Raw genomic sequence first — 21,774 nt, forward strand, 5'->3', positions numbered from 1 at the left:
AATGCCAGAGGGGTGAATCTGGGCTCCAGGACCGTGACTTCAGCTTGGAATTGGGGACTTAGTACAGACCCATGGGTGAGATCCAAGCCCCTCACATCTCCTGCACCCATGGAAGATTAGGGACGTAGCTCCCATGGGAATCACTCTGCCAGCAGGGATTTCTGCATCACCTGGGCCAGGACAAGCACTAAGGGATCCTTGCTGAGATGCAGAGCCCTGTGCCATGTCCTGTTTAATCCAGACAGGAAAGTTGCACCTCTCCTGCAGCTCCGAGGTGGCTCAGAGGAGCCTGGCACCAGCCCACACTGCTGTGCCAGCCAAAAAATCGGCCCCACAAGGACAGGGAGGGCTCAGAGGGCTCTTCCCGGCAAAAACCCTTTGAAAGGGGATGCTGCCAGCAGAGCCATGGGGCTGCTCCACGCAGCTTGTGTCACCAACGCCATCAAGTGACTGCAGCATGGAAAGGGAGAGCAGCGGAAAGGCTGGAGTGAGGGAGAGCAGTGGGAAGGCTGGAATCTCTCCCCTGTGCAGGAACTCAGCACTGGCCCCTTTCCTGCTCCCCATCCCGCCTTTGCTGCTCTGGGATGTGCACTCAGTCTCCATTCAGGCCACAGGGCCTGGACTCTCAGGACCTGGCAGGACCCTGCATCCCAAAAAAATTACCAACAGCTTAATGCTGCACAGGGTACCCCTAGACACACCCAGAGCTCAGCGTGTCCCCTCACTGCCACCAAATGTGTCCCGCCTCCCACACACAGCAAGTGTGGGGCCATCCCACAGACCTGGCCAGGTGCCTCTTGATCTCACACTGCACCTGGCATCTCAGGAAAAAGGGAAAACACTGAAGGTTAATCAGTCCTCAAAATACACCTCAGCCCTCAAAATACACCTATAATCCCATCAAACTAGGGAGCACCTCAACGCTGGGGACAGATATTGTCCCTTGGCCAGCTGCGCTCTGGACCTGGCACACCAGGCTGCTACTGGATCGATCTTTTTTTCCCCCTTCCTTTGTAAGCATCCTTTCCATGACAACCTACTGCTCTTCCTGGCCACAGAGGGGAGGGAGACATGGAAATGTGATCATCCCACTCCAGGCAATACCCTCGGCCAAATCCTGTGCCTGACTGACAGGGAAGGTGCTGATGCTGCTGCGACATCCCTGCTATGACACACAGGGAGCGCAGGGCTGCAAGCCAGAGCACAGGCTCCGGGCCCTGCACAGGGCTGCAGGTGTCTGTCCCAGCACTCCCGAGAGGTTGGGGCTGGATTTTATGGGATGGGAAAAGGTGTTTATGTGCCTGAAAATGGGGGTGGTGCCTGAAGCACTGCTTGGAGCTTCCGGGGTGTCCATCTGTGTCTCTAAGTGCTGATGTGCCCTCAAAAAATCTGTCTGAGCACGTGGAGTAAAGACAGGGGCAGAGTAATGCTCCTCTGAGGTGTATTTTCATGCACTGAAAAGGAAAATAGAGCAAAACTGTGAGCACACAGCCTGGCTTCTGGCAGGACCCGACACCCAGGAGTGGGTTGGGGTCCCAGCTGTACCGCATCACAGGATCTGTGGCATCCGCAGCCAACAACAGGGTACAGAGAGTCAAAGCAGGAGCTGGGATAAAACCCGACACAGCTCCACCCAGCCCTGCTGCCTGAAGGGCAGAAATCAGGGGCAGTCCAGCTGCTTCTGCCCCCCAGGACAGGAAGGCTCCTGTGTGAAGCCCAGCCCTGGTGTCACACCTTGCATCAGACGCATTTTTGAGCAGCTGAATCACTGCCTCGCCCTGCTGTAACCCCTGACCGGCCACAAACGAGTTCCCTTGGAGATCTTGCCTCCAGGTCCGAGCTAGACCTGGGGCACATCCCCACTGCTCAGAGGATGCCTGGTTTTCTGCAGCTGGGTAAAATATTCCTTCCACGTCGTCTGTCTCAATCAACACTGACATCCAGTGGCTCGCCGGGATGACGACAGCCGGAGCGTCCTGTGGAGATGTACAGGTGGGCAGAGCTGGCCGAGGATGCCTGTTGCACCACAGCCTTCCATCAGCATTCCTGGGCCATCTCCACGGGGAAACAAACTCGACCCTGTTTGCAAATTCAAGACAGGAGAAACCTTGCAGTTCCCAAACTTTCGGGGCTCTCAAGTAGAGTCACCCTTGGGAATTCTCCCCGGTTTTCAGGGGCAGCAAGGCTCAGGGAGCTGCTGAGGGACCCCTGACTTCACCCTGACCCACATTACTGCAGGTCATGACTAAGACATGCAGGAGCCCTCCAGCTGCTTTCTCCCAAAGCACAAGGCTCAAACCTGGCCAGGCAACTGGGATCAACCCCCAAAATATCTCAAGAAAAATTGAGGAAATGGGATTTGAAAGAGCACCAGTAGCACTGTCCTATCTGGAAGAGCCATGGATCCACCATGGCAGACCTGTGAGACATTTTCAGCAAAAGCTACAGGAACTGTTCTCCCATCTCCAGCCTCCCCTTGCCTCGAACTGCAAGCAGAATATCCCACTTAATGGAAAACCAGGAAAACAGCCACTGCAGGCCCCCAAAGGGTGACCACATGGGCCCCCCACTGCCACAGCAGTAACAAAGATTGCTGACCCCAAGGATACCCTGAGGCCTCAGATATGGAAACTGGGGAAAGGTTGGGAAGCAACTTCTCCTGCCAGAGCCCCCTGGAAGCAACCAGGTCTCCCTTTCCGAGGTGACATAGTGCCAGGCTGGGACATGACTGACAGCCCTGGCAGAGATAGATTTTGGGGACTGTCAGCCTTACCCCTGGCAAGTGTCTTGGACCACCAGCCTGGCCCCAGAGTTGGGTCTCACAGACCTGGATTCATGACTCAAGCACCTTCCTAGAGCTGTTAATCACACATTTCTGACACAGGGGTTAGTTAACCCCCACATCGCTGGGCTCACAGCTGGGGGGAAGATCCCTGGGCTGAGCCAGAGCAGGGGTGTTGGCCCAGACACCCCTCAGCTGGGCTAAACCCACCAGGCAGTCTGCTTCCTGCTTGGGGTGCATCCAAATCCAAGGAGACACACAGGGCCCCCAGGAGCAGCACAGCCCTTCTCCATCCACCCCTGTCCTGCCCTGGCCCAGCCAGTGTGGTGGATTCCAGCCAGGTCTCAGTGTTTTGGCCCCTACCAGGGGGGATCAGCCCCCCTCACCCTGCCAAGGTCACTCCTCCTGCCCCAAACAGTGTGTCCACAGATGAGTAATCCCACTTGGCTGCCCAGGACAGCAACAGCCCACCACCCCCAGCATCATCCCCCCCATCCATCCCTGCACAGAGACGGACACAGTCACTACTAATGTCTGTACATTTTTTGGGGAGGGATGGGATGTTCCAGGACTCACCATCCAGCTGGGAAAAAGCAAGGCTGGGAAGCAGCAGCTTGCAAAGTGTGGGCTTGTGCCTGCACAAATATTATGACAGGGATCTCTTCAGTGAGCAGCTTTGTGCTGGGATCCTGCACAGCCTTGGGAAGTGACACACACACACACCCCTCACACCCACCCCTGCGGAGCTAAAAAGGCGAGGAGCAACTGGAGAGTAGCCACTGCTTTTCTTACCTTTCCTGGGAGAGAGGAGGAGGAGAAGGAAGAAGGGGATGGGGGGGTTGGAGCAACTTCACCCACTCTTCCAGCCCCTCTGCGGCTGGGCTGGGAAGGGCAGGAGGGGCAGGAGGAATCCCGAAGGCGACAGGCACGGCTGCGGAGCGCTGTCTCTGGAAGACGGGGAGAGAGGGAGATGAGGAGAGAGGGAAAGGGAGGGAGAGAGGGAGAGGAGCAAGCGCCGGGGCTTGGAGTGGGGGAGCGCTGCACCACCAGCCACCTCAGCAACCGGTGGCTTCACCCCCCGGACCCTCCCCACCGGGCAGCGGGGCTGGGGGAAACCGGGGAGTCCGGGGGATCCCGGGGGGCGAGGAAGGGTCTTACCGAACCGGCTGCAGCAACATGTGCCCCGGAGGGGAGGCTCTGCCCCGGTGTCTGGCTCCCCTGGGATGGGGCTTCTGGATCCCCAGGGTGGGTCTCTCGCCCCCCACCGCTGACTCAAAGTGTCCGGAGCTGTCTGGGTGACCATCACCATCACCCAGTGGAGCCATTTGTTTTGCCAGGGAGGTAACCATGACAATCCCCTCGAACACCCCGGCGGTTCCCCCTCCCCTCGCTCCCCTCCTGAGCCCGGGGGCTGCAGGGGAGGGAACGGGCGAGGGGCGAAGCCCATCCGGGCGGATGAGATGCCCCCGATCTGGGCAGGCTGGTGGAAAAAAGAGGCTGCAAACTCCCCTTACCCATCCCCACGATTTGTCTCCCCGGGATTTTCTGCAGCAGCTGCCGGGAGGGGAAGAACCCACCGCATTCACCTTTGTCATCCCCCTTCTCTTTCAAAGGAAGGAAAGCACCCTAAAGCCCCCCCAAAATCAGGATGCATCACTGCTCACTGGCCTCCCCTGCAGCCCTAAGCTGGATCTCTCTTCCACCCTTGCTGTTGCCCCCATTCCCATCTCAGCTCATGCCCCCTCTCCTCCCCAGGAACACCCAAAGCCCCTCAACCACAGCCCCCACCCATGGGGGTCTAGAAGGACCCTCCCCACAGGAGCAATCCTGTCACTGAGGGATGTCCCTGGTGGGATACAGTCCCTGCCCTGAGCAACTTACACTTAAACCCAGGAAAAACAACTTGTAGAAAGGGGAAACTGAGGCAGCTGGAGGGGGACACAGACTTGGACATTGTCCCAAAGCAGAGCTGGACACTGAGCCTGGGTCAGAGCATACAGAGTGTAAAGCTCCTCTTTCTCCCCTGGCCTTCAAGGACACATCCACACTGCAAGACCAGACATGTGGCACCCCTAATGACCCATCCTCTTCCCCAAGAACAATGTGTTTTAGAGGAAATGGCAAGAACAAACAAACAAATGCCTGTTCAAGATTTTTTTCCTAAGCCCAGCTCCCAGGGCTGACTTCAGCCCTGAACCTCCAGAATTTATGGTTCTTGCCAGACAAATAAGTCAGCCATGGAAAAACCCAGGTCCCGTGTCCTCAGTGCCTGTAGATGTTTGTTTACCACAGCTTGTGGCTTCTGGGAAGAAAATAACATATGCCAGGAGAAATCCTGGGATTCAAACCAACAAATGTGGTAGCTGCAGGGTATTTGTTTAGAAGATAAAGCAGCATCTGACATGGTGGATGAGGCAAGTGTGAGACTTCAGGAAGACACACATGGAGTTGTTTTGGGGGGAATTAATATTTAGTGCTGATGCTGAAGCTGCATCATCACAGTTATCAATGAGGTGATCAAAAGTGCCACCCAGAACAGCTCACAGGGGCCTCCAGCTGGTGTTTGTTCCTCCTCATCTTCTTCAAGTTGGCTTTGCTCAGGACACCCCACCATTGATGAGGGCCAGCCCCTCCCAGGGAGCAGCAGTGGGGAATGGGATGGGTATAAATGAGAGATGGGATGTGTATAAATGGGTATAAATGAGGCAAAACTGGGGTGGGGACAAAATAAAAGTAGCATTTGAGGTCACCTAAGTGCCATCTTGAAGCTTGTGTCTTTACCCACCTGGGGCCAGGCAACAGCAGCATCTCTAACCACCACAGAGGAATATTTCCAGTCCTGGTTCATGCCTGGGTGGATTCTGGGACTGGCCTAGCACAGGTCAGGCTTTCCAGACTCATTATCCAGCTCACTCAAGTGTGCAAGTGTGGCGCTCTTGTGCTGGGAGATTCAGACGGGTGCAAAACTGGAAAAAAAAGCAGAAAAAAGCCAATACTAAACCAATTCTCCTGCTGGATGGACAGCAATGAGCACTTCCCATGATCTCCATGTGTGCTCTGCATGTAAATACCATGTTCCTCAGCCTGGAATGCTCTGAAGAAACAAATAATCACCCTGTTGGGAGACTATGATGATTAACGATTGATGACACAGGGCTGGGCAGGGACTGCCTCCTCCTCCTCCTCCTCCTCCTAGTCCTCTTCTTCCTCCTTGCAGCAGATTTGTGTGTGGGCAAGGAATACTCTGACCTGTTTGGGGTGTAAGGGCCAGAGTTCATTTCAATGAAATTCCACCATCCAACCTCCGCCATTGTGAGAGATCTCATTCCAGCACGGCCAAAGTCTGCTGGTGAGTAGAATTAAGCATTTATTTAAACTAATATGAATATTTATCTCATGTTTAAATTAATAAATAAGTAATTATATGACAGCAGAGTCTCCAGCAAAATCAAGGACCCTGCATGGAACCCACAGGAAACCCATACCTCCAGGAGCCCATCCTTGCTCCACAGACTGAGGAGAAAACTCCTTCCTCATGGACAGAACAGAGAAACACCCACCACAGTCACACCTCACCGACATGCTGCACAGACCTGAAAAATCCCAAGGAATGATTGCAGCCAAGGTCAAGGAGCAGAAAGGAGGTGTTGGAAGGATCTGCCCCCAACCAATGTCGCCTGATTGCAGTGGTCTTCTTCTCAGTACCTCTGTTTTCCCCTCTCTAAAATGGGACTAATCCAAATTAAATGTGCTTATGGAAGGTGTGTCTGCAAGAAAACATTTAATTGGAAGCATGAGCCTGTCAGCCTCTGGGATTTCCCACATTCATCTTTATTTTTACCCTAATTAACTAATTAATGTCTCAGACTTGCCTTTGGCTGCCTGTTCTGTTCCCATTGAAAATCTCCTCGCATTCAGCTCCAGTGTTCAGCATCCTCCTGTTGCCATGGAAAAAAACGCCATGATGTCACCTCTACAAATAAAGCTTCCAGACCCCAAAGTTCATGTGTGGGGCTGGGGAGGGATCCCCAGAGATTGAGGGACATGGGGCTACCACCTCCATGCAGGAAACTGAATTAGATGGAAAAGCATCAGATGATAGTATTTGATAATAACAGGATTTAGTTTTAAGGAAAAAAACAACCATGGTTGGTGTGAAGAGCAATAGTGAAGGGTCCAGCCCTGCCTGGGATAAGATTTCTCAGCACAGAAAGAAATAACAGCTCAGTTGGAAGTTTTAGGCTGTGGGAACAAATGAAGTGTCTTCATTAGAGGGGAGGGGGAATACTGAGTCAGGGAAATAATCCTTGGTTTGGGAACCTGTGGCTGATGCCTGCAGGCTTGGCCATTTTACTGGTTCTGCTGCATGGAATAAAAACACAAATTCAGACAGTCCTTGAGAGCTGCACTGTCAAACAAGGCTCAAGGAAGGGAATAGCAGCGCAGCGAAGAGATCCCACAGGCTCTTCCCACACTTCTTTCATTTCTACTTTCCCTTTTACTCCTCTTTATTCCAGGACCTTTAAAGAACAGGTTTGATACCAGGTCTAAGCTGGCTCCTGCCCTACAGCAGAAGACAGGATGGAAATTACTCTTGCAGCTCCTGTCACTTCTAGACCTCCATGACTCATTCTTCTACCTTGTTTTCACCTCCATCCCTGTTCCAGAGATGGAGCTGCAGTTCCCTCACAAATGTCACAGTGTCTGCGTGATTTTCCCCCAGCCCTGGCTCCCAAAGGGACTCTGGTCTATGGGAAACAGAAGCTGCAGCCTCACACCAGATGGCACAGCAGGGCCTGACCCCCAGCCCCAAACTAGACAGGGCACAGCCCCGGCCCCACCCCACCCCACATGGAGGGCCTGACCCCCAGGGATGGCCACATCACACAGGGGATGGAGCCCCACATCATGTGAGACACAGGCTGACCCCCAGATCACACCGGGGTCCTGATCTCAACCCCACAGCACTCAGGGCACCCCTGACCACAGTGCCCCTCAACATGCAGGGGACCTGACCCCGCAGCCCCACACCACATGGGGCTCACAGCCCCACAGAGCTCACAGCACCACACTGCACAGAGCTCACAGCACCACACTGCACAGAGCTCACAGCCCCACACAGGGCTCACAGCACCACACAGGGCTCACAGCACCACACTGCACAGAGCTCGCAGCCCCACACAGGGCTCACAGTCCCACACTGCACAGAGCTCACAGCCCCACACAGGGCTCACAGCCCCACAGAGCTCACAGCACCACACTGCACAGAGCTCGCAGCCCCACACAGGGCTCACAGCCCCACACTGCACAGAGCTCACAGCCCCACACAGGGCTCACAGGACCACAGAGCTCACAGCACCACACTGCACAGAGCTCACAGCCCCATAGAGGGCTCACAGCACCACAGAGCTCACAGCACCACATTGCACAGAGCTCACAGCCCCACACAGGGCTCACAGCCCCACACTGCACAGAGCTCACAGCCCCACACAGGGCTCACAGCCCCACAGAGCTCACAGCACCACACTGCACAGAGCTCACAGCACCACACAGGGCTCACAGCACCACAGAGCTCACAGCACCACACAGGGCTCACAGCACCACACTGCACAGAGCTCACAGCCCCACACAGGGCTCACAGCACCACAGAGCTCACAGCACCACATTGCACAGAGCTCACAGCCCCACACAGGGCTCACAGCCCCACAGAGCTCACAGCACCACACTGCACAGAGCTCACAGCACCACACAGAGCTCACAGCACCACATTGCACAGAGCTCACAGCCCCACACAGGGCTCACAGCCCCACACTGCACAGAGCTCACAGCCCCACACAGGGCTCACAGCCCCACAGAGCTCACAGCACCACACTGCACAGAGCTCACAGCACCACACAGGGCTCACAGCACCACACAGGGCTCACAGCACCACACTGCACAGAGCTCGCAGCCCCACACAGGGCTCACAGCCCCACACTCACAGCCCCACAGAGCTCACAGCCTCACCCCACACCGTGTCACCTCTCCCCACCTCAGACACCCCGATGTCACCCCTCATCCCCCGTCCCCTCTCCCCGCCGCCCCCGGAACGCGCTGTCCCCGGAACGCCCGTGCGCGGCCGCGGTTCGCGGCTCCGGGCGGTGCCGGGGCGGTGCCGCGGGCGCGCAGGCGCCGCTCCCGCCCGGCGCCATCGCGGCTGCTGCGGCCACCCCGGGCCGGCCATGGCCACCGACTCGTGGGCCCTGGCCGTGGACGAGCAGGAGGCGGCGGCCGAGTCGGTGAGTGCGCGCCGGAGCTCACGGGGGCTCGGGATGGCCCGGCCCGGCCCGGCCCGGCGGCGCGGGGTCCCCCAGGCCGCGCGGCCCCCGCCGCCTCCTCACAGAAAACAGCGATCGCAGAAACCCTTTTTCGCCCCATTTTCTGCCATGGGGGCAGGGAGGGCCCAGGGTATCCGATTGTCCCTGGGCTTGGGCTCCTTATAAGCAAAACCCCCAATTTTAATTTCTTTATTTGTTTACTTATTTGCCATCATTTAAAATTTTTTTTTCGCTTTCATCCATTTTTTTTTGCGTATCCAAAGGGCAAAGATGACCCTGCGGTCCCCCTCACCCTTCATCCAGACACTGCACCGCTTTAGGCACTCACCCAACCTCAGCTTTGCCTTCTAGCATCCAAAAAAATCCCTCTTTCTCTCATATTTTAAAATGAAAAGATGTAATCTTGTAGCTCAGAAAAAAAAATGTTTTCTATTTTTTCTGTGCTTGAGCACAGACCACTCAATGAGGACGTGGGGAAGACACTCGGAGCTGCTGTCCCTGCACATCTCAGGTGGTGAAACAAACTCATCCTGGGGCAGCTTGTGCCAGCCAGGACAGTGCATGGATCCTGTTTCCATCCTGGAATGCTGATTTTCTCCCATTTTCCATCAGCAGAGCTATTAGGGAGTGGAAGTTACAGACAGAAAACAGCCCCTTCTCTGTGTTGTCATTACAGCTTAAAAAAACTTGTGTTTCTGTTAAAACTTCTGCTTAGAAATAGTTGTATTAAAACTCTTGAAATCAAGTTCCTCTTGTATGTTCATCCCTTCCAGTTGAGCAGGGTTTGTGCAACACTTGATAAATCCAAAGCTCGGGTTTTCCTGGCTGGAATTAGAATATAGGGAGCTATATTTGAATTTCTCTGATTTTGTGTTTTTCCTCATTTCTAGTTGAGCACTTTACACCTGAAGGATGAAAAAACCAAACCAGATGCCAATGGTGAGTTCCAGCTGCTCAGATAGGCTTGGAAAGGGAATGTTTCCCTGTGGGGGTTCAGAGCACTGCTGCCAAAGTAAATTCTTGATAACTCATGAGATTCCAGAAGAGCTGAGATAAAGCAGCAGCACAGACTAAATATTTTGGTGTCTCAGGGAGCTGTGTGAGCAAAATCCGATGGTGTGGTTGCTAAACTGCACTTGGAGCTGATGCTTGGGTTTCCTCTGCACAGCAGCGGAGCAGGGCAGTTCTCCTGAGGAGAATGAGCTGGTTTGTAGCTTTTCCCAGGATATTCCAAAGCTCTGGGGGTGTGGGCTGCTCCTGAGGCCTGAGCTCACCTGTGCCCCCCTGAACTGTTCCAATTCAGGTGCCGTTGTCAAGGCAGATGACAATGTGGAGAAGACGGAGGATGAGGAGAAGGGTAAGTGCCTTCCTGAAAAAAGCTTTGGCAAGGAAATTAATTGCATTTAATTATAATTATATTGATTTAATGTATACTTAAAGTAAGTCTGCCTTATGTCTCAGGACCACTGATCTTGTATCCTGCCCCAAGGACTTAATTGTAAGACATGTCCTTCCTCCATAACACTTTTGAAGGCATTGTATCCTGTAATAACTTGGGAGACTCCTGGATTAGAGTGGAGAGAAATAAGGGGATGGCAGTATCCTCAAGGCAGGGCTGGATACAGGAGCAGTTGGATAACCTGGAACTGGGATTGCTGTAGCAAGCAACAAGTTGTGTTTATGCAGTGGCTGCTCAGAGGTGGGTAAAGGCTCACATTCTTTCAGAACATGGTTTTAGGAAACAGATTTAGTAGCAAAACCCCGAAGTGCAGCAGTTTAACCTCGTTTGGATCTCCCTTATCCTCAGCCCTTGTGTTTCAGCTCTGAAATTTTTAAAAGTACCATTTATCCTCAAACCTTCCTTAAAAATAAAACCCTGGGAGGTGTTTGCCCACATGTCAGAGGCCCTACCCTGTCCCAGGTAGATGCCAAGGTAAAATAATGTGAATAAGCAGAGATCTGGATCTCTTAAAGTCCCCCTCAGAACAGTGCTCATTTGATTTGTCTTCCTGGGTATTAAATGGGGGAATCTCTGGGATCTCTCAGTGTCTCATCCAGGAGGTCTGGGCTCTTCAAGCCATGACACTCTAATGAAGAATTTCAGTATTTGGAGCGATTTTGTCTCTTTTAAGTGGCTCAGGAGTTTAGTGGGAGCAAGACCTGGAACAGGCTGTGACTGATGGATTTATGTTTTCCTCCTCCTTTCCCAGAGGACAGAGCTGCCCAGTCCTTACTGAACAAGCTGATCCGCAGTAACCTGGTTGACACCACAAATCAGGTGGAGGTGCTGCAGAGGGACCCCACATCACCCCTCTACTCCGTCAAGTCTTTCGAGGAGCTGCGCCTGTAAGTACCTGCTGGGATGAGCCAGAGCCTTCTCTGCATGGAGCTGTTAAATCCTGGGATCAGCTATATTAAACAGCCTCCCTTATAACTGGATTTTTCAGTTTGCCATGGGGAGCCTTATTTTTAAACTCGGGGGAGAGAGCAGTTTTGTTATAACTGCCAGAGCAGATGTGAATTTGGAGCCCATCAGGCAGTTGGAACCTCTCCTCATGTCCTGAAAAATTCCCTGCTAGCATAGGAGATACCCCTTAAAAGCACAATGGGTTTGTGTTTCAGGTTACTGCCAACATGTCATTAATAAGTGAGTGTATCATTTGTATTATTTAAATGCAAGGAGAGTTGGTTTATCTGGGTGCCTGGTGGGGGTTTCCAACTGAAACAACAGCAGTGAACAACACAGAGGGAACAGCTTATCTTTTCCAGCAATACTGGATTTATGTACTGGAGAGACTGGTATTTTCTGACTTCCTTCCCATTGAAAACCTCTACCAGTGCAGCTTTCAAGGGATGATAACTGTGTTTAAGGCATGGTTGATGGATATATGTATTAATATGCTGAAGAGTGCGTCCTGTTGGGATTGTTGTGCTTGCATTGATGTCAGGTTTGTTGCTCTACAAGCTCTGCAGGAAAATGGGAGCTAAAGAGCCTTCTCCCTGTGAAATGCCAGGATGTTTTTGCTTTGTTAGTGTTTGTGGTTGAATGTCTACAAAAAGAAGCTGAGGTCCTGCAGTGCTTGTTAGACTAATTCATTCCTGTGTTTCAAAAGGCAAACAATCCCAGGGAGTTAATGACAGGGACAGCCAGCCTAATTGAGTCTTCATTTTGTTATGACTCGGGGTATCCTTGGCAACTGGTGCAGAGTTGGGCTTTGTCTGTCCTTGCTTGGAGCACCACAAGGTTACGTTTTCAAAGAGCTTTTGTTCCAGCCACCGTTGGAAAGTAATACAGGATTTTGGCAAAAGCATGTTGTGCTGAATGGGAAGTTACTGCAGTGGCAAATGTGGGCAGGAGACCTGTAACCTGCTTTGAAAGGAGAGCCCTTCTGAGAGCACTTGCGGCATCCAGGCAGCACTTGGGGGTCATCAGCTGAGAATTTCCAGCACCATAACCCAGATTTAGGTTGTTCTGGGGTCTCCTTGTCTACACAAGTGTCTGCTGAGAGTAGAAAGCTCCCTTGAGAGAAAGCAGCAGATCAGAGTTTGCTGGCCAGCAGTGTCACCACACAGTTCTGGGTGTGAGGGCTGGCTTGCAGCCATGGATCACAAGGTGTAGTCACAGCAAACTGAGCTAATTATCAGTCATTTACCTGAGCCAGCACCGCTCAGCTGAATTACAGAATCCACATGACTTCTGAAATCCTTGCAAGGATCTCATGATCCCTTCATCCTGTTCCTCACACTTTGTCCCACGTTTGAGTCATCGAGGAGTGATCATTTTGGCACCAAGATTAGGCATGGCTGAGGAAATGGGACTGGCCTGAAGGACAGGATTAATGCTTTCTGCTCTGTGATTCCTGGATTGTCTGAAAAGCTGTTTTGGAATAAGCAGTGCTGGCCTTAGACACAGGCTTTGCCCTCGAGCTGGAACAGGCAGACTGCCTTATTAAATCCAGGGGTTTTTGCAAAGCTTCCTGTCCAGACTTCCTGCTGTCACTTACGGTTCCAGATGCTGACCATAGTTGTTTCACGGGTGGGATTGTAGCAGGGACAGCTCTAGGATGTCTTCTCGAGGGTTTTTCTCGCCTTTCTTCTGCACAAATGAAAACTAAATGGACTTAAATAGGTCATGATAAAAAAATTTTCTTTTCAGGAAACCACAGCTCCTGCAAGGAGTCTATGCCATGGGCTTCAACAGACCATCTAAGATCCAAGAGAACGCCCTGCCCATGATGCTTGCTGAACCGTATGTACACATTCTTCCTACTCTCTACCAGAACAGAAGGATTTGAAAGGTTCAGTGTGCTGCTCCTGAGTTTTGGATGGGAGGAGGGTGATGGAGAAACTCTCAGGGTGTGGAGAAAGGGTTCCTATGTCACTGTGTTTCTGTGGTTATTAACTATGTGACAGCAGCCCTGGATTTGTCCTTTTCCTAGGGCTGGTACTGAGCATGCAATGCTGTGGGATTTGGGAGGTTGTTGCCATTTTCCTCATTAAGAAAAGAAGAAATAATATGAAATGGTGATGCTGTTGAGCAGGACGGGAACAGAGAACTCCAGATCAGAAGGCTAAGAAAATGAGCTCTCTCTTTATTTCAAATGTACCGCTCTATATATAGAGAACATTGAGAAGACTAATTTCATTGGTCTTAGAGTAAAAACATGTCACACCATTGGTGTGCAGTGAATGACGCACAGTGGCAGAATATATCTATAAACAATGTGAATAACAAGATAGATTAGAGAATTATTTACATTCTTTCCCAACTGTTTCCCAGGCTCTTGCCTGGTTAGAAAACCTTTCTCTTTCTCTCTGACTGAGCTGAGAATACCCACAAAATGGCTCTGAAATCCTGAGTGGGTAGGAGTAGCTGAGGTGTTGATTTTCCTCTCCACAACCCTGAGCTGGAACGTGCGAGGTACTGGGACACTGGGGAAGACATGTGAGATGGGAAATTACTGAGAGAGAACCACAGTTCCCCTCCCAAATCTCCATAACTGAGAAACGCTGAAGGAGAGTGTTGGGCAGGAAGTAATTCCTGCCCCATGGAGCGGAGCTGGTCAGGTTGGCCATGGATCCAGAGCAGGGGTAAATGTGACAGGATTCAGATGCCACCATGGTGCTTCACCCTCTGAGCTGTGCCTGCTGTGCCCCCAGCCCGCAGAACCTCATCGCGCAGTCGCAGTCCGGTACTGGCAAGACCGCTGCCTTTGTCCTGGCCATGCTCAGCAGGGTTGAGCCTGGGAACAAGTATCCACAGGTAAAGTCTGGGGGATGTGGCTGTTTCAGGGTGTGTTTCACCCTGGCCATGCAGTGCCATCTAGTGAAGAGACTGAGCTGCTGGGAGGCCTTCAGATGTAAATCCATGGCTTGATGGAGCCATGGTGTTATGTCTTTAAACTGCTTAAAGGGGATGGGGGTTTGGGGATTTATCAAAATGCCTTCAGTGCAAAAGATTTGGATTTTGCTCAAAGCTTGTTCCTGTCAGTCCTTCCTGTGCAGCACACATGATGCCATTGCTCTGTGAGTGTGTGAAGGGCGAGATAATACAGATGTTATAATTCACGCTGTCACAATCAGAAGCTAACTATTTCTTAATTACAATACATTGTAAACATTTCTTAACTTATCAGCTTTTATCACACCATACTACAAATACCTTAAAACTAATAATCTAAAATTACCCCTCATAAGTCTTACTACAATATATCTTTCATAGTTCTATTTCTCCAAAATATCTAGCATTATTTATAAAGTCATTTTAAAAACTTGTTTCTAGTTCCATTTCTCTCTCAACAATGTTTGTCCTATTTTATAACATTTTTAAGTCAACATTTCTTATTGCAAAGTTTACATACAAATGTATACTATGTGAACCTTCTATCAAGCTTTGAGAATTTTCTACAAATCCATTTCCCACATGTGAGGAGGAGTTAAATCTTTCTGGGAGGACTTAGAGAAATATTGCAGGCTGAAGTGGGTTGGGTAAGTGGGTTTGGGGTGGAAGAGAAGGTAACTGTGACAACAGAGCAGACAATGCCTGGAGAGAGACTTTTTAAATCAAATTTCCTCATGGGATGGTTGAGAAACTGTTCAGCCACTTGCATGTTCATCTTGAAGAAAACTTCAGCAAGGATTTTAAAAAGCAAGTGTGATAGTGTTGCCCTGGATGTTAATCACCTCACTTGTTATCCTTCTGTTCCTCAGTGTTTGTGCCTTTCCCCAACATATGAGCTGGCACTTCAAACAGGAAAAGTGATTGAGCAGATGGGAAACTTTTACCCGGAGCTGAAACTTGCGTATGCTGTCCGAGGCAACAAACGTGAGTAAGGGGAAACACCACAAACAGGAATGAGGGAATGATGCTCCTCAGGTGCACCAGAGCAGTCAGGTGGTGAAATAGCTTGGTCAGAGGGGGCCAAAACATTTCCCTGTCTGCACAGCCACCCTAGAGCAGCCCTTCCTTCTGTCTCGGCAGTGGAGAGAGGGCAGAAGATCTCGGAGCAGATCGTAATTGGCACACCTGGCACCGTGCTGGACTGGTGCTCCAAACTGAAATTCATAGATCCCAAGAAGATCAAGGTGTTCGTGTTGGATGAGGCAGATGTGATGATCGCCACCCAGGGCCACCAGGATCAGAGCATCCGCATTCAGAGGTATGGAGGGACACAGGGACAGTGGGGCTGCAGTCGGGACCGGTGTCCTCACCAGTGAAGCAACAAGATTGAAATGACAGATTAGCTTTAGTCCAGGGGTTCACAGAGGCACAGTGTCAGGGGATGACAAGCAGTTTCATTTCACAGAATCACACAGAATTACAGAATCACCAGGTTGGAACAAACCTACAAGATCATCAAATCCAACCCATGCCCTAACACCTCAACTAAACCATGGCACCCAGTGCCACATCCAGTCTTTTTTTAAATACATCTGGGGATAGTGACTCCAATTCCAGTACTTGATCACTCTTTCCATAAAAAACTTTTTCCTAATATCCAACCTGTATTTCCCTTGATGCAGCTTGAGACTGTGTCCTCTCATTCTGTCTGTGCTGCCTGGAGAAGGAGACTGACCCCCACCTGACCACAGCCACCTTTCAGGGAGCTGTAGAGAGTGATGAGGTCACTCTGAGTCTCTTTCTCTCCAGGCTAAACAACCCCAGCTCCCTCAGCAGTTCCTCATAGGGCTTGTGTTCCAAGCCCCTCACCAGCCTTGTTGCCCTCCTTTGGATGCACTCAAGCATCTCAACGTCCTTCCCAAACTGAGGGGCCAGAACTGGACACAGTGCTCAGGGTGCAGCCTCACGAAGGGTGAGGGGCTGCAAGGGGCTGCAGCCCTGTGCCAAGTACTGGGGAAGAATGACCTCCCTGCTCCTGCTGGCCACACTATTCCTGATACAGGCCAGGATGCTGTTGGCCTTCTTGGCCACCTTACAGATTAAAAATCCTGTCCCTGGAGCAGGGTTTATTCCCTTTTAATAATGGATGCCCATAGGTCCATGAGGGAGTGATCATGGGTGGGTAAGATTGGTCTTTCCAGCCACAGAAATAACTGGTTCCAGGGTTATGGTTTTTCTTTGCCTGTAGCATGAATTCCATCAGGATATCAGGAGATGATAGTGTTGTGTGGGAACCCTCCCTATTTCTCTCTCTCTTTCAGAATGCTCCCCAGGGACTGCCAGATGCTCCTGTTTTCAGCCACTTTTGAGGATTCTGTGTGGAAGTTTGCTCAAAAAGTTGTTCCTGACCCGAACATTATCAAACTGAAGCGTGAGGAGGAGACCCTGGACACCATCAAGCAGTATTATGTTCTGTGCAACAACAGAGATGAGAAGTTCCGGGCTCTCTGTAACATCTACGGCGCCATCACCATCGCCCAGGCCATGATCTTCTGCCATGTGAGTGCTTCCAGGGAATGTTAGTCAGTGACCCCCTCAGAGTCTGCAAATGCTAAAAACAAGCCAGACACGGTTTCCAGAAAGGAACTGAGAATGAAATTGCCCTTTTTGGCTTCTCTGGCTCCTCTTTGGGTGAAATCCTGAAAGCCACGTTAGTGCTGGCTGGTTTGATTCCCTGGGTTTGTCCATCCAGGAGACAACATTGGACTTTTTTATTCCTGAATGGTCATTGTTATCCCTGGAGTCCTCTGAAGCAAAGATCAGAGTAATGCACATTTTTCCAAAACTTTGAACTACTGAAAAAAAAAAAAGTGGGGTTGGAAAATGGATGAAAATAGGGCATAATGAGGGATTGGGAAGTCTTTTGCTTCTCTAGCTGATACAGAGCTGTTCCTGGGACTTCATTTCCTTCAGGTAATTGAGGATACACCTCTGGGATCTCACTGTGAATCATACTGAGACTTGGTTTTCTTTTCCTGAAAGCCACCATAATCATTTTTAGGGAAAAATCAGTGCTGACAGCACAGAACAGCCAGGCAAAGTGAGCTCAGACAGGATGAAAATGTTTGGAATCTGCTACAGCAGTTTGCTTTTAGGCTGTCTCAAGACATAATGGGAGCTCAAAAACCTGTTTAATTCAAGGCTGTGCAGAGCCTCTGTGGGATTTCACAACTACATTCAGGTCTGACCCTGCCATTTTCCAGGCTGAGTAGTTCTGGTTTTGTGACAAGTTTCATGAGTTTTCAGTGTACACATGTAGTGTCAGTCTCCAGCAGAGTGAAATCCAAGGAGCAGAGCACAAAGAAAACGTGTCTTATTAATCAGGGGCTCCTGTGGTTGCTGAGGTGTATTGTCCTCCTTCTGATCCAGTTTGTAAGGGAGACAAAAACTGGGCTGCCACAGAGCTTCTTCCAGTGGGCCCCAGAGAGGTTTATTGTCACTTTCCAGCATTAAAACCCGCTCCCAAATGTGGGGCTGGCTGTGTGTTGCAGACTCGGAAGACAGCAGGGTGGCTGGCGGCGGAGCTGTCCCGGGAGGGCCATCAGGTGGCCTTGCTCAGCGGGGAGATGATGGTGGAGCAGAGAGCTGCTGTGATTGAGCGCTTTCGGGAGGGCAAGGAGAAGGTGCTGGTGACCACAAACGTCTGTGCCAGAGGTAGGATATGGAGGAATGGGGCCAGGTGATGCCCTAGGATTTTAGCTTTCATATTTTTCATGTATTTGTAATCCAGCAGTTCTTTAGTGTATAACTCTAAACTCCATATACAGCGCTAGCTACTGCTTTCCCATTTTGGTCAGATGAAACAATTCCTCTCTAGGCCTGGGAATCAGGGACACCTCACTGCCTCAGACCCCAAGAAACTAAACAAAAGTGAGTTGGGGGGAGCAAACTTGGGGTAAATGACTTCATTACCTGAAACTGTAATGGAAGGATTAACCCCCAATATGCAAACGAACCAAACTTTAAAAAGTGTGAAAACTGACTACTGGGGTAGCCCCTGGGGGCTTTGTCTGCCTGAAAGTAAATACACCCACTTTTTATTCCCTTTATTGTGTCTGGCCTCTGATTTTAGGTAGCCTGAAAAGGCATCACAGGGAGGGCTGGAAGCAGCACTTTCTTAGATAACACATACCCCTGGCCAGCTCACAGGAAGAATTCACATCCTCAGGTGTTCCAGTTGGGAGAAATTGGTGTCCTTACACTGTGTGCCTGGGGGAAAACATGGGATTGCTTTTTGGCTTCCTGCTGCTGGAGATGGAAAAGTTCATCCTGTGAGAGTCTGGCACCAAGCCTGCCTTGTGCTGCTGACATTCAGGGTTTGCAGTGAACATGTGCCCAAGTACAGAAAACTGAAAAACAGTGAAATCCAGTTCACTATCCCAGGAGGAATTGTGGTGTAATTTGACATCCCAGAACAGTTAAGACAGGATTGTACTTAGAAAAAAACAAGTGGTCTTTAGAGCTTTGCAGGGAAGGAGAGAGTTTCTGAAATATTTAAGTGCTGGTAGAATTGCCAAAATATTTAAGTGCCTTTGGCTGTTTCGGTGGGACTCTCTGCCCTAACAAGCTTGATAGCTTTTATTTCCACTCTGTGAGGATATTGTGGAAAAGCTCCATTTCAAAGAGTGAGGATTGTTCCTGCTCCAGAAAGATTTAAGTGAAGGTGTGTAACACAATGCTTTCTTTTTGTCAGGGATCGATGTAGAGCAGGTCTCTGTTGTTATCAATTTTGACCTGCCTGTGGATAAGGATGGAAATCCAGACAACGAGACCTACCTGCACCGCATCGGCCGCACTGGCCGCTTTGGCAAGCGAGGGCTGGCCATTAACATGGTGGACAGCAAGCACAGCATGAACATTCTCAACAGAATCCAGGAACATTTCAGTACGTACCCTCAGGCTTTCTCCTTTCTCTAAACTGTTGAATCACTGCAGAATTTGACTTGTTGGATGCTGAGCAGGTCTAAGGGTGTTTGTTGAGCCTTAAATGGGTGGCAGAGGAGCACAGCAGGAGTGTTTGGTGTAGCATCACTTGGAATTGTGACCTGCTGCCTGTGACAGGAGCAGAATAAATCAGGCTGTGTTTGCTGTCTGCCTGGATAGTCCTTGAATATCCAGGATTTTCCAGGCATGGGTAACACTGCAGTACCCAGATGGGCCTTTGATAAAAGGAAACAATTTTAATTTGTATTTTTAAAACCTGACTGAACATTCCCTGACAAACCAGAACTCAGGTCCAGCTGAGGAGAGCAGTTCCCTGCTCTGCTCAGTGTTATGACATCTGACCTATTTATCTTCTTTCCCAGACAAAAAGATAAACAAATTGGATACTGACGACTTGGATGAAATTGAGAAGATAAATAACTGAAATAGCTGCTGGAACTGGTGTGTGCCCTGCTGTGGAAGCTCTCCCACTACAATTGGATCAGCGTTTGGATTGGCACAGCGTCTCGGCTCGTCCCGAAAAGGACTCCCAAGATACGAATACACAAAAATTACCTCATTTTCAAAATTGCAGTTGGACTTCAAATTGTGCAACTATGGGGAGGAAGAGGAAATGTTTACAGAAGCTTCTAACATTTCTTAGTTTAGCCTTAAAATGGGATGATCTTTGGAATTCTGAGAAACACACTTGCCAAAAGAGAGGCAATAGGGAATTATCTAAAATTGTAAAATAAAAAAATGCCATGATTGTCTTTAATTGGAATAATGTGCAGCATTAACCTGATCAGTTTAAATTCAACAGCTGAATATATAATGGACATAAGGAAAGGGAAAAAAAAAGAAAATCTAAAAACCCCAAACAAGGCAGCTGGTTTTTGGATAAATACTTGTACAAACTAGGATGTCATTCTCTTTGGCTCTCCCCTGAGCTCTTTAGGACTCATTTCTGGCTTTCTGATGGATTTGCCCTGCTTTTCCTTACATAAATTGTTCTGAGGATGTCTCCAGTAGCTCCTACTTGCAAACACAGGTGCCGTGTCGCTTTGCTGGGCAGTGTTTTCTTTTCCTTTGTCCTGGATTTGTTGGGATGGCCGCTCTCCGTGACGTGGGTGGTGGTGACACTACAGGAGTTCATCCCAAGTGTTTAACCTGGCTACGGTGTGGGTGGGTGGGGTGGGAGGGGCAGTGTGAAGGGAACTGTACTAATGGATTGCCTGATTAAATTCACCTCTGTGATTAAATGCACCATGCTGTGAAGCTCAGCATGGGTAATGTACAGAGCTGTTGGGCTTCACCCATCACATACAGGATTAAAAGAACAAAAAAATCATGATAGCCTGGATTGACCAAAAAATTGTACCCTTAGAACACCAAATTTACCTGTTGCAGTACGTTTCGGTAGCAGAATTTTGAGTTAAGTTGCTCAGCCAAATTGCAGGTGGGAAGTGCTCCATAGTGTAAAATAGGTTGTTGGTCCCTGCCCCGGGGTGTTCCATGGAGAAGGAAGGATTCACAGCTCCTGGAGAAGGAAGGATGACGCCTCCTGTGTGTTGGGACCACTCTTGTGCACACAGCTGGATGCTGTGGGCTGTTCCCCCAGCCCAGTCTCCGGGAGAAGGAGGCTCCTGAACCAGAACTTAGGGTGCACAGCTCTCTTGGGGGGAAATGGGACATGCGTAAGCAGCCATGGGCCTGCTACTCAGCATGGGAATCATGTCAAGACAAATGTATAAATTGTAAATTTAAACTGAATTGTTTTCTTTGCAATTTTGGCCATCATATTCTGTTCAAAGACAGGAATATGGATCCTTTTACCGAGTAAAAAAAGGCTCATTTAAAATGTACCTAAAATTTTAGGAAATTGTGCACCCTTTTATCAATTTGTATAAAGGCTTTAGTGAAGAAAAAAAAAACAGCTTAAAATTAAACTTTTTGTATTCTGGGGTGTATCTATTTTTATTCTGTTGGAATCCTATTTAAAGTGGCAGGTGAGTGAGTGCTTGCGTGTGGAGTGGAAGACTTGATTTAATCACCTACTTTACTAGTACAGTTGAATGACCTGGTGACAGCAGAGTATTGGGTTGAATTGTCATGGAAGCTGCTGCTGGTCCTGTGTGCTGTTTCTAATGTACTTTTAATTGGAATTAAAGAACACGTACTGAACAATCTCTTTGCTGACTTCTTGCTTCAATACTTTGTTGGTCTTTAAAAGCCTCAGTAAGGACGTTTCAGCCAAAAGTCCTGATAAGTTTTATATTTGTGACAGAATGAATTTTAATGCTGAAATTCTTAAAAGATTCCCACAAAGAAGTTTGTTAAATGATGCCACA

General features: G+C 49.8%; 2 protein-coding genes across 2 annotated transcripts; one reads left to right on the top strand and one right to left on the bottom strand.

The window, feature by feature from the left end:
• Nucleotides 1-442: 442 nt before the first annotated feature.
• On the bottom strand, nucleotides 443-4,131 carry LOC128799082 (uncharacterized). The gene is given in 5 exon segments (XM_053963188.1): nucleotides 443-450; nucleotides 1,133-2,079; nucleotides 3,575-3,669; nucleotides 3,672-3,729; nucleotides 3,941-4,131. Coding segments are annotated over 5 exon segments (1,299 nt in total).
• Nucleotides 4,132-8,942: 4,811 nt separating this feature from the next.
• LOC128799041 (ATP-dependent RNA helicase DDX19B) lies at nucleotides 8,943-21,612 on the top strand. Its single transcript, XM_053963122.1, has 12 exons — nucleotides 8,943-9,060; nucleotides 9,990-10,038; nucleotides 10,403-10,456; nucleotides 11,310-11,445; nucleotides 13,256-13,348; nucleotides 14,260-14,362; nucleotides 15,310-15,424; nucleotides 15,581-15,758; nucleotides 16,762-16,999; nucleotides 17,992-18,154; nucleotides 19,194-19,385; nucleotides 19,807-21,612. The coding sequence occupies exons 1-12, from the start codon at nucleotides 9,004-9,006 to the stop codon at nucleotides 19,866-19,868; spliced, it is 1,440 nt and encodes a 479-aa protein (XP_053819097.1). The 5' UTR covers nucleotides 8,943-9,003; the 3' UTR covers nucleotides 19,869-21,612.
• Nucleotides 21,613-21,774: the final 162 nt, after the last annotated feature.

Source organism: Vidua chalybeata, chromosome 22 (assembly GCF_026979565.1).
Source record: "Vidua chalybeata isolate OUT-0048 chromosome 22, bVidCha1 merged haplotype, whole genome shotgun sequence".
NCBI lineage: Eukaryota > Metazoa > Chordata > Aves > Passeriformes > Viduidae > Vidua > Vidua chalybeata.

Excerpts from the sequence above, each read along its gene's own strand:
- LOC128799041 (XM_053963122.1), top strand. The coding sequence starts at position 9,004 with ATGGCCACCGACTCGTGGGCCCTGGCCGTGGACGAGCAGGAGGCGGCG. Across the intron at positions 17,000-17,991 it reads AGGCCATGATCTTCTGCCAT|ACTCGGAAGACAGCAGGGTG; the intron begins GTGAGTGCTTCC and ends TGTGTGTTGCAG. Across the intron at positions 18,155-19,193 it reads CACAAACGTCTGTGCCAGAG|GGATCGATGTAGAGCAGGTC; the intron begins GTAGGATATGGA and ends TCTTTTTGTCAG.